The following is a 12,192-nucleotide window of genomic DNA, read 5'->3' as shown; positions in this document are numbered from 1 at the left end:
TACATGTAAGTATGGAGAGGACAAATTTTACCATATGTTTTGCGGTTTTCATATTTAAACAAGAGGTACTGTGAGCAATGCTCACTAAGAATACCCCCCGCTTACCCCAATCTCCCAAAGGGTGTTGGTAATAGGTAAAACTTCAGTATTATGAAAACTTCAGTATTATGATCCAAAAGGTATCTAGGAACACAGCATCTCCATGCGATGAAAAATGCCATTAAAAATTTTAAATGGAAACCATATTGTTACTTCGATGTCCAGTGCGCGTGACCTTTGACCTTTTGACCCCAAAATCGATAGGGAACATCTTCATCCCATGGGTAGTCCATATGTATGATATGGTGACTAGATGGAAAGGATAACGCTTTAGAGCCCGGAAACCATATTGCTACTTCAATGTCCAGTGCGCTTGACCTTTGACCTCAAAATCGATAGGGAACATCTTCATCCCATGGGTAGTCCATATGTATGATATGGTGACTGTAGGTGGAAAGGATAACGCTTTAGAGCCCGGAAACCATATTGCTACTTCGATGTCCAGTGCGCTTGACCTTTGGACCCCAAAATCCATAGGGAACATCTTCATCCCATATATATGATATGGTGACGGTAGGTGGAAAGGATAATGCTTTAGAGCCCGGAAACCATTGCGTCTACAGATGGACGGACGGACAGACAGACGGACAACCCGATTCCAGTACCCCCCCCCCCCCCCCCACAACTTGTTGCGGGGGGTATAATGACAGTTTTGAAGTCAGTGTAAAATTCCCCAAGGCAGTGGTGGAGCTGCAGCGTTGACATAATCGAGAAGGTTTTGGTTAAGTCTACCTTGTACTGCGCTTTACAGCTATAACTGTGATGGATAGGACACAACTGGCAAATACATTGTATGTACATACATATTCAAATGTAAATATTTATCTATAAATAAACAAACAAACAAAACCCCAGAACAGAACCAATGAAAAATCTGTAAATAAACAAATGCAATAAACTTTAAAAACACTAACAAGCTAACAAACCACCAAAAACCCTAATCATCAGGCATGGATAGCTTCTTTATTGTGCTTGTATCATTGTAAATCTTCTAAATACCTTTTAGTGGTGTGTTTAATTTTAATTTAGGTCAATGCAAAGAGGTAAGTCTATCTAATGGACTTAAATATTTTTGTATGATTCTTAAGCATTATAATTCATTTGCATAAAAATGCTATTATCCGGAATTTTGTTTTCAAAATGACCGCCAATGAATTGTAATGGATTGTTTCATTCAATTTACGTCAATATGAATAGATTTGGTAGTCAAATGCACTTGTAAATACTTTATGTTTGACTTTTAAGCATTATAATGCTATCCTCCGCCATTTAGTTTTCAAAATGGCCGCCAATGAAATTTTTTGAGTGGCTAACGTGCTTATTTTCAAAGTATATAGGACTAGGACCTCATGTACCAAGTTTGGTGCTTGTATCATAAACTGAAAGATTTAAAGACTTAGAGCCGGACTACACAAGATGCTGCAGTCCAATAGCAGTGGTTCACAGAACTCATATTCTGACAGTCTCTTTTTTTTTTTTTTTATGCAGCCCCAAGTTTGTTCGTTTTTTGTTGTTGTTGTTTTTTTGTTTTTTTTGTTCAGAAATTCCTTTTTGAATAAAAATTCCCGTGCGGATCCGGGTTTGAATAGTCCTCAGTGCCCCTTGCTTCTTGTAAGAGGCGACAAAATGGGGCAGTCCTTCGGATGAGACTGCAAAAACGGAGGTCCCGTGTCACAGCAGGTGTGGCACGATAAAGATCCCCCCTGCTCAAAGACCGTAAGCGCCGAGCATAGGCCTACATTTTGCAGCTCTTCACCGGTCTTAGTGTCGTCTCCATATGAGTGAAAGATTCTTGAGAGGGACGTTAAACAATATTCAATCAATAATATAATTTGAAAATTTAGTCAAAATTCATATTATAAATATCTGAACTTACTGGAAGTCCAAAATCTTTCCCGTTTGTAACCCCATCAGAGTGTAGGAACTAAACTTTGCCGTATGCCCAGGGAATCACACCGAACATCTCCTAAAGTGATACCTTTTCCCTGGAATTCATTGAGTATCCCAAGTGAAAACCACACTGGGCACAACATATGCAGATTGAAGTCTACTGAATGTTGACATATATATCATCTGAACCTTTAAAAGTTTGAACAACTTAAAGTCTTTTTGGCATTACAACCACTGAACATAATAGCACCAGTTAAAAGAAGATTGGTCCATTGCATATTGTTGTGTGATTGTTGGATTTCTCATTGGTTCACATAACTGTTCGAGCATTCTGATGATGTTAGAATCACGGATCCTCTTGTGTCTGTCACTGTAGTACTACAAATACTTCCACAGTCCTTAAACTTTTGTAAAAGTTTGGCCAGCTGTCCCTCATATACCTGAAATTGTACGAAGTGCATACTAGTAATCTTCTACCAACTCATTATCATCACTATCACTCACACTGTCTGTCTCACTATCATCTAGAGAATCGTAGTCAGGATCTTCACATGCATTTAATTCTACGTCACTATCTTCAGATTTTGATTCACACTGTAGTCCTGTTGCTGGGGAATTGACGCAAGGCCTGCAGCCACACGAAGTGGAATACCGTCATTCAAGCTTGAACACTGAATACCTTTAGACTCGGTCTTTGTATTTTCCTTGTCCAGTGACACTATAATTATCCTGGTCCTCTGTGGAATCTAAAGACTGGCCTGGCATATCTTAGTAGTCATGACTTTGTTGATAGTAGTGGTCGATTCAGCTGACTGCTCTGCTGTCTCATGATCCAACATTACATGTATCTCTGTGGCTGCCTTTTGACCCGCAGCTGTTTCTGAGTCAGGTATAGAGTCAATGTCGACATGCTACAGTGTGTCTGGCTCAAATCGTTGGAGAGCCCTACGTAGAACACCGTGTACAATGCCACATGCAGGGACCGTGATCGGTGTAGCGCGGGGATGTGAATTCGACGCGAAGAAAGGGGGTCAATAAGTATTCAAAGACTGATTGTGTTTAATCAAAATAAATCTTGATAGCCAAAAGTACTGCATAAAGTCCCAAGTTGTTTTTGACCAGAAATATTTCCTTTGAATGGTAACTCAATATTCGACTGAAGAAACCAAAACAAATCATGATATGCCTAGTATTTTGACTGAAAACCCCGTGGGGCGTAGGGAGGGGTGTGTGTCAGTGTGAAATCTTGTGGCGTAGGGGGACCGAGAATCCTTTTAACGTAAGCAAAGTTTCTCATTAAAATGCACATCTTCAGCACAGTAAATATTGTTTTTATTCAAAATTATATGAAAAATTCTCAGATCATTTTGTTCAAATGGAACCCAAGTAAAATTAAAATTACAGTGCATGATTGACGGTTATCTATATGTTTAACCTTATCAATGTTTTGCAGAGTAAAATGATAGTCCAACCAACTCAGCACATATACGATTTATGCGGGAAATGCATTTTTCACAGTACAGCGAGAGTTATTTTCCCCTGAATACAATTGGCGCATAACACGTTGCTGTTCTAATATTCTCTACTCAGAGTTCCGTACGCTACGAGCACTAGACCTCTGTCAACGGCTTTTCACAGAAATCTTGTAAAAGTTTTAAATATCCAATATTTATGTTTTGGACTAAATATTTAGTCATATTATGAAATGTTTTTGGTGCTATCAAATTGGTGCATAACGTAAATTGTTTACAATCGCGGTTTTCTGATCCTAAATTTGGAACTATTTCGTAATATGCTTATGAATGTAGGTCATTCATGTGGTTATTGAATATTGTTTAACGGGACGTTATTCTTGAGAATATTTCACTCGTATGGAAACGTCATCACTGCCGGTGAAGGGCTTCAAAATTTAGGCCTATGCTCGGCGCTTATGGCTATTGAGCAGGGAGGGATCTTTATCGTGCCCCACCTGCTATGGCACGGGATCTCGGTTTTTGCGGTTTCATCTAAAGGACTACCCCATTTAATCGCCTTCCACGACAAGCAAGGGGTACTGAGGACCTTTGCTAACCCGGATCCCAACGGGATTTGTTCATGTGAGAAATGTCCTCATACTAATATGTACAACCCTCGTATCCATGTAATATGGTACATGTATCTAAGGGGTTTGTGTCTGCAGAGTTTTCTGAGTAGTTGATTATGACTTATCAAAATAAACATGACAATTTCATTGTGCAAGGAAAACAATTGGCAATTACATTTCATAATTTGATTGATTTCAATATGGGTGAGAAATGAGAATGCAACAGTATGTAACATGTAATATTTTGAACAACTTGAAATACTGTCATCATTATTACCCGTGTACTATACCTTTGCCTTTGTAATATGAAAAGTATTAGTTTAAAAAAACCAACGCCCAATTTCTGTCTCTGACTTAGACCTCAGATCGTATTTACATGAGTAATCTCGGGCTACAGGACGACAGTATTTTACCAGACACATAGAAACTGTGGGATTTCTTGACAATGTACTGAAGTCGTGCGCCCCCCCCCCCCCCCCCCACTTTATTAGGTCACCTGAATCATTCAGGTGACTTATTGCTATCTGTTTTTGTCCGTCGTTGTGCGTCGTACGTTAACATTTGAACATTTTCAGCTTCTTCTCTGAAACCCCTGAACCAATTTCAACCAATTTTGGCATATAGCATCTGTGGGTGAAGGGGAACAAAAATTGTGAAATTCGTGGTCCCTGCCCCCCTGGGGCCTGAGGGGTGGGGCAAAAACCATCAAAATGAGTGTAATTTTAAAAAATCTTCTTCTTTACTCCTGGACATCAAGAAGCCAAACTGTGGGCATAATTATAATGAGCGTTGAGCCCTCTACCAAAATTGTGAAATTCATGGTCTCTGGGTCAGGGGTTCCTGTGTTAGGGTGGGGCTCTATTGGTCATATAGTGAAAATGCAGAAATTCTTAGAAAATCTTCTTCTCTGTCTCTGGGTATTAAGTAGACAAACTAATAGCATGGTAATGATGAGCAAGGATGCCTCTTTAAAAATTGTGAAATTCATGGCCTCTGGATCAGGGGTTCTGGTGTGTTAGGGTGGGGCTCTATTGGTCATATAGTGAAAATGTAGAAATTCTTTGAAAATCTTCTTATATTGGTTTTATCTAAGGAGTAAATAACCCTTTTCTTTATGATGTCTCAGACCTAGGTTTTTTAAAAAGGATAATTGATTGAACATAAAAATGACACATGTACTTCATGACCACATACAATGTAGCTATTCAATGTTTCTTCCATCCAAAAGTAAAATTCTTATATTTAAACACAAACCTAATTCAAACATTGGAAGGTTGTTACATGATACTCAGGTGACCTATAAGGCCCCTGGGCCTCTTGTTTTAGTGAATTGTAGTGGACAGCTTGAACCGATAAAATTGAAACACCATGTACTGAAGGATCAACCCCGGCTCCCCCTTCCCTCAATTAGGAAGAACCATAATTATGCGCCTGGGATAGAAGATCGGAGGGGGGGGGGGGGGCATATTGTTTTTGTCCTGTCCGTCATTCTGTATAAAACTTTAACCTTCCTAATATCTGTTGAAGCTAGAGCTTTGATATTTCATATGAGTATTCCTTGTGACAAGACCTTTCCGTTGGTACTAAACCTTTTGACCTTGACCTACTTTTAAAAAATTGATATTGGTCATAACTTCTAAATGGTAAATATCAGAGCTTTCATATTGCACATGAGCATTTCCCGTGACAAGATATTTGTCCTTGTGACCTTGGCCATCTTCGGAATTGGCCATTATCGGGGGCATTTGTGTTTCACAAACACATCTTTTTATTTACTTTTGAAAAACATGTGCCTGTTCACTCATTTATTGCAAGTACTGATGCAAATGAAAAAAAATAATCTATCAAAATCAACATTAATCAATCTATAAATCATCAGAGTAAAATTTTACCACGTGAATCAACCCACCATATCTAGATTCCGTTTCAAATCACCATACTTGAAATACATACGACGCTGCGTGGATGTGGTGACCAGAACTTGTGCTTCTTTGTTTCGCTTTATAGCGACAATCCACTGTAGTTTGACAGTCTTATCATTTGGAAAGCTGAGACACACAGCAACAAGACGGCATTTTGCTTCAAAAACTCAATGTGACTCTCGTACATTGCACTGTAAACTATTGACAACGGAAGTAAGATTGAACGTTAACGAGTAGTGAACCACCTACGTTCTATTTAGGGCAAGGTGAAGATAACGAACAGTGATCAATCTCATAACTCCTACAAGCTATACAAAATAGGTATTTGGGCAAACACGGACCCCTGGACACACTAGAGGTGGGATCAGGTGCCTAGGAGGAGTAAGCATCCCCTGTTGACCGGTCACACCCGCCGTGAGACCCATATCCTGATCAGGTAAACGGAGTTATCTGCAGTCAAATCAGTGTGCCAAGAACGGCTTAACAATCGGTATGAAACACGTCAGACAGCATTTGACCGAAACTTGATACCATGGTCCATCTTCAGGGGAAGATGACCCCTACTGATTGTGAGGTCACATGGTCAAGGGTCAAACTGGTCATATGAATATACTGTCCGCTCAATATTTTGAGAACCCTTTGCTTGACAGACATTAAACAAGGTACACTGGTACATCTTCAGTGTTAAGGGTCAAACTGTATTCCTGAGAACCCTTTGCTCAACAGACATCAAACAAGGTACACTGGTACATCTTCAGGAGAAGATGACCCCTCTTAATTTTGAGGTCACATGGTCAAAGGTGAAACTGGACATAAGAATCTACGGGTTGAATAAACGAGATGTTCCACTCACAACCAGTGAATAAGTGTATACTATACCACTCCACCTAATAAGGAGTAATAATTTTATTAGGGAGGGTGTATGGTATAGACCCTATTATTACAAATTTACCGGTTCCTGTGGGCCGAGATGCAGACGACATGTTCGTACATGTACGCCTAACAGACTTCAGTGATTCAGTCTTTACATTTATAAACAAATATCATTAAATACTCTCCAATGTCATTCATTAAAGGATTAAAACTAAATATTAGAATATATACACACCTTGCGGTGGATTTTATGATATAGTTTAAATGGTTAATTACCGTCAAATGAAGTCTGATACAAGGTACTATACGCTATTTGCTGTACAAAGTCTTGCTATAATTTATCCGGATTCCCAAGCTTGAGAAATGTGGCTTTTAAGATTATAATATCCCAGATATCTCCAACAGACTAGAATACCAAGCTTCCACATAATTTCTACACTGTATCGACATTCTGTGATCACTTACATATTTGTAATCCAATGATTCGAGGGAATATCTGTTTGAAATCGTTGTTGAAGGTTTCTAAATTTAAGGCGTGACTTGATGATGGTCATTGTATCCAAGTAAAAGGCGTTATTGGACACTGAATAAACATAAAGTGGTGCACCTCGCCATGGGTCTTGAGTACAGCGTGTTGGTGTGGGGGAGTGGCTCTGTTAGGTGAATGTTATTGTGTTGTGTCCAAAAGAATCATCCGTGAGACACATTCTCTAGATGGTGAAAAGTCATTACGTGTCTGATGTAGAGAGTGACGAAGAATAGCAATAAGCACTGTGGACATTAATTAAGATGAACGATTTAGACAAGTTCAACGATCGAGTCGGCCTGTAAAAGGCATGACCTCCACATTGGCAGGTATATAAAATTTACATGAGCACAAGTGAAAATCTGACGAAGCAATTAACACACTGAGTGGGGACATGACACGAGTTAATTGAATGTCAGGTGAATTACTTTGATCAATTTAAAACCACAAGATTTTGAGAGGCATTACAATTGCATTAGTGTTTGTACCAGCCTTAGAGATAAGCAATTCTAATGGGAATAAGAATCAGAATTTTTGAACGTATAAGTAAGACTGTGAAGCTGTTTGACACCGGAAATTAGAATAATGAAGTAAAATTTCCTTTCAAATATAAAATGAACTTATGCAAAATTTTAACTGAATACGGATTTCTGCCATTTGAAATGTGATCGTATTTTGAAATTTTGTTTTATAATGAATCGACCTAGAGTACTGAAATACGTTACTTCTCTGAGTTCACAGGGACTAAGCCCGTTTTGGGCCCGAACTCTGTGATACCCCAATTAGGAAAGGGGTCTAACTCTGACCCAGATTTTAAAAAAAAAATACCCCCTCGCTTCAAATGCCTAAGAAATCAGAAACTAGGTGTGATATGTGTAATTTGACGGTCTCCTTGAATATATTAACGTTTTGACTTTACTTGCGTGCCAAATTTCAAGTAACAGGTTCTTAAAATAACAAATATACGTCATCGTTCTCAGTGGCGTAGCCTGAGTTAATTAATGTGTACGCCTATGGTACGGCGAGGGGTCTAATAGAGAAAAACATGCCGTAACGACAACGGTTTAGTATGGAAAGCCATAGGGGACCCCCAGGTCATGTTCTATATATTTCATTGTAATTCAATCCTGACCGGTCATGATTAAAGCCATAGGGGACCCCCAAGTCATGTTCTATATATCTCATTGTAATTCAATCCTGACCGGTCATGATTACAATCCTGGCCAAGTCAGGATTTGAAACCTGACCATCCAATCTTGACCGGTCAGGTCATGATTATAAGATGGCCATCCAATGTTGGCCGGTCATGATTTCAATCCTGACCTGGCCAAGTGAGGATTGATAACCTGGCCAATCAATCCTGGTCCGTCATGATTTTCAATCCTGACCTGGTCAAGATTTTCAATCCTGGCCATCCCATGTTTTACATCTTGACCACGTCATGATTTTCAATCTTTGCCAAGTCAGGATTGCATTGCGACAGGATGCATTACTTCCAAACGCAGTCATGATTTATTCAAGCGTCAATCCTGGCCGGTCAGGATTGCATTCCGCCTGGTTGTATTACTTCCAAACGCAGTCAAGATTCTTTAATACAAAGCTTAAGTAAGAAAATATGCAAGTGCTTCCGTCACACTGAAAGCCCGCTAGATGTGTATTGAGTGTTTCGCCTCAGCTCAGCTGACACGAAAGGCAAGTTCAGATGTTTTTCTTTTGGTGATCTTTATAGATATCTTATTTATCTTTTCTACATAAGCTCATATATTACTCAATATTTCATTTGAATGGATTGTGCGAACAGCATTCCCAACAAGGAAATTGATAGTATTCTTTAATCGTTCAGAGTTATTATGAAGCAATATATCGGTGATTGTGCAGCTATATGTAAAAAAAAAGTTCATCTCTTGCAACGGAGTTTTGTTGTTGTTTTTTTTTTAATAAAGAAAAATTATACTCTCCATTGAATGCACACTATAATGCTGCATGACACTTCATTGTTTTGTGTACCTTGTTATTTCTATATTTATTATACTTTTCATTATTTCAGCATCATGTTTTGTGTGGAATGTGGGGGCAGACTCATAGATGGGGGCAAGTTTTGCCATGCATGTGGCACTTCGCTAAAAAAGATATGTACGTATAACAACGGTAACACTTCATACTGACTGGTAATTTTGAAAGAATAGATATAATGACTATACTTAAACCATTTACTGAATAAAGTTGGTTTTTTTTGTACCTCGACCCAAATGATTTTCCCATTTCTCCAGTTGGAAAAATTTGGTTACAACAAGAAGAGCTACTCATAGAAATATAATTGATGACAGATATTTAAAACTGTATACTGTTAATCACTGCCATTGTTTTTTTTAGGCGACACCTCAGACTCTGAACTTCCAACAATTAATATCAAGCCAAAAGGTGAATATACATGTAATTGTTAATATTATTAGGGTTATTAGAGACCCAGTCACCCAGGGCATTTCTGATACATTTAGGAAGGAATAAACTGCTAAAATTCTGTTTTCAGGTTCAGGAAGCAACGTCCAGTCCAACTCTGTGGTAAATCGTGAAAGTAAGTCTTTTTAATTGCTAAATGAATAAATATCATTTAAATTTGTTGTAGTGCCCAGTTCTTTAAATTGAATCCATTATCAAAAACATTTAAACTACATGTATGAATCATTTGATATATTTTGAAATAGGGATCAAATCAAATTTAGCTACGCTAAAAGTCAAATTCCTTGAAAGTAGAAGTAAAATGGATGCGAGACGATTAAAGAAAGGGAGAAACGAACCACTACCTTCTACAGGTCTTGGGGTAAAGAAAATTTACAAATTATCATTAAAAATTTACTGATTTTCAGTGTATGAACATGCATGTATTTTGCATAAAGCATAACAGTTATTTCCCTATATTCTTTTCTCTGGATGTAACTTATTTTTTATTTCATTATCGAGGTAAAGTGTGCAATAAGATATTTTAATAATTATTCATCATCATTGTTTGCATGCCTGGACTTTATTGCAAAAAAACAAAATAATTTAAACATAAGAAGTAATTAATGGGCTTGTTTTAATATGCACTATTATGCATCAGCTCTGTGAAAACTTTAACCCTTCTGTATATTGTATCTTGAACTTTTACCTTCTAATGCATGAAGTAGTAAGCAGTAATTGTAAATTATCAGGTAGGTATAAACCTTGATGTGTGGAAAGTGTACAAAATAAACTTGTACCAAGTCTCAAATTACATGTTCTCCTTTGTTTAGACATTGGAAGTACGCTTCATTGATCGGGCGGAGAAGAGAATGCAGCTAATGCTTCCCGAAGGGTCGTCCTTTCTTAATATTGAAGTTGAAAGTGTGTCTACCTCAGAAGACTGGATGCGGATGGTAACTGCTTTGTTTACACCATGCCTCCAGTTCTTCTGAGGGAGGGCAAATATCAGGAGTTGCCTTCTGGCTCGACCCTGGACTTTTTGAAAGGCCAGACGAAAGGCAAACACCATGGTTTTTATGTGAAGGTGTATGCATGTGAGTCTTTTTTATATTATTAATCTTTTATTCTATAAAAGAAAATATGTAGAATAATTCAGATCTGTACTGGGCTTTAAAGAGTATTTGAAATTGATAGGAAGAAAAGTGAATTGACTACCCTCATCCCTTAAATTATGTATAATTTTTCACCAAAAGAAATTTATCTTCAGCTTATTAAAGTAAATTATGAAACATTCAACAATGCAAAGAAATGGAATTGTTTTTAGTTTTAGAGATGATACTGGTTTTAAGATACTGTGAAATGTTCTTTGAAATAATTGATATATAATTTTGATATGAAAAGGAATAGGTGTTGATTGAATTACATGTAATTTGAATTGGCTTCAAATGTTTTTATCAAAGTGTTGATATTCTACTTCAATTTTCCATTAACTGAACATCACTATTAAATGATTTTTCATATGAAAAAAGAAATTTCAGCCAGAGGACAGCTTCTAAAAAATCTCATTAGAGTAAGAAACATTGTCTACTGTTGATAGTTTTCAATTACTGTTGAAAAAATATCATCTGATCAAATTATGTCTGTTATGCAATGAATGAAGCTATTTACACAGATCATAAACTATATCAGAAAATCATGATTTGTTCCAATAGTTTATGGTTGGATATAGCTTCAGATATTTTGTCTAAATTGGATGTCACTGGTTCCATAAAAAATAATCAGATTAAACAGAATCCGAAGTGCAGGAAAAATTAAGAAAAATGTAATGAATTAATTTCCCTTTGATACATGTTTCAAGGGACTAATTCAATTTTTAACTCACCTGAACCGAAGGTTCAAGTGAGCTTTTCTGATCACATTTTGTCCGGCGTCCGTGTGTCTGTAAACTTTTCACATTTTCATCTTCTTCTCATGAACCACTGGGCCAATTTCAACCACAGTTGGCACAACGCATCCTTAGGTAAAGGGAATTCTAAATTGTTAAAATAAAGGGCCAGGCCACCTTCCAAGGAGAGATAATCAAGAAATGGTAAAAATAGAGTAGGGTCATTAAAAAATCTTCTTCTCAAGAACCACTGGGCCAGAAAAGATGGAATTTATAGATAAGCTTTATTAAGTAGTGCAGATTTTAAATTGTTAAAATCCTGGCTCCCGGGGGTAGGATGGGGCCACAATAGGGGATCAAAGTTTTACATACAAATATATAGGAAAAATCTTTAAAAATCTTCTTCTCAAAAACCACTGAGCCAGAAAAGCTGAGATTTATATGAAAGCTTCCTGATATAGTGCAGATTCTA

At 37.5% G+C, this 12,192-nt stretch overlaps 1 protein-coding gene across 2 annotated transcripts; it reads left to right on the top strand.

Moving 5' to 3' along the window:
* The first annotated feature begins 8,462 nt into the window (after window positions 1-8,462).
* On the top strand, window positions 8,463-11,711 carry LOC125660273 (uncharacterized). 2 transcript variants are annotated; one of them, XM_048892098.2, is made up of 5 exons: window positions 8,463-9,526; window positions 9,767-9,814; window positions 9,924-9,968; window positions 10,099-10,214; window positions 10,666-11,711. In XM_048892098.2, exons 1-5 carry the CDS (start codon window positions 9,358-9,360, stop codon window positions 10,825-10,827), a joined length of 540 nt encoding a protein of 179 aa, XP_048748055.2. In that variant the 5' UTR covers window positions 8,463-9,357; the 3' UTR covers window positions 10,828-11,711. The 2 variants fall into 2 exon arrangements, with proteins under 2 accessions (XP_048748055.2, XP_056004811.1); XM_056148836.1 differs by having other exon boundaries at window positions 9,930-9,968; window positions 10,666-11,704.
* The last annotated feature ends 481 nt before the right edge of the window (window positions 11,712-12,192 follow it).

The sequence above is a fragment of the Ostrea edulis genome, chromosome 9 (genome assembly GCF_947568905.1).
Source record: "Ostrea edulis chromosome 9, xbOstEdul1.1, whole genome shotgun sequence".
Classification (NCBI taxonomy): Eukaryota; Metazoa; Mollusca; class Bivalvia; order Ostreida; family Ostreidae; genus Ostrea; species Ostrea edulis.
Note: the sequence above shows the minus strand (reverse complement) of the source record. Positions and strands in the feature narration are given on the sequence as shown.

Bases quoted from the DNA above. Each gene is read 5' to 3' on its own strand.
- LOC125660273 (XM_048892098.2), top strand. From the start codon at position 9,358: ATGCACACTATAATGCTGCATGACACTTCATTGTTTTGTGTACCTTGT. The intron at 9,969-10,098 runs GTAAGTCTTTTT...ATTTTGAAATAG, and splicing joins CTCTGTGGTAAATCGTGAAA to GGATCAAATCAAATTTAGCT. The intron at 10,215-10,665 runs GTAAAGAAAATT...TCCTTTGTTTAG, and splicing joins TACCTTCTACAGGTCTTGGG to ACATTGGAAGTACGCTTCAT.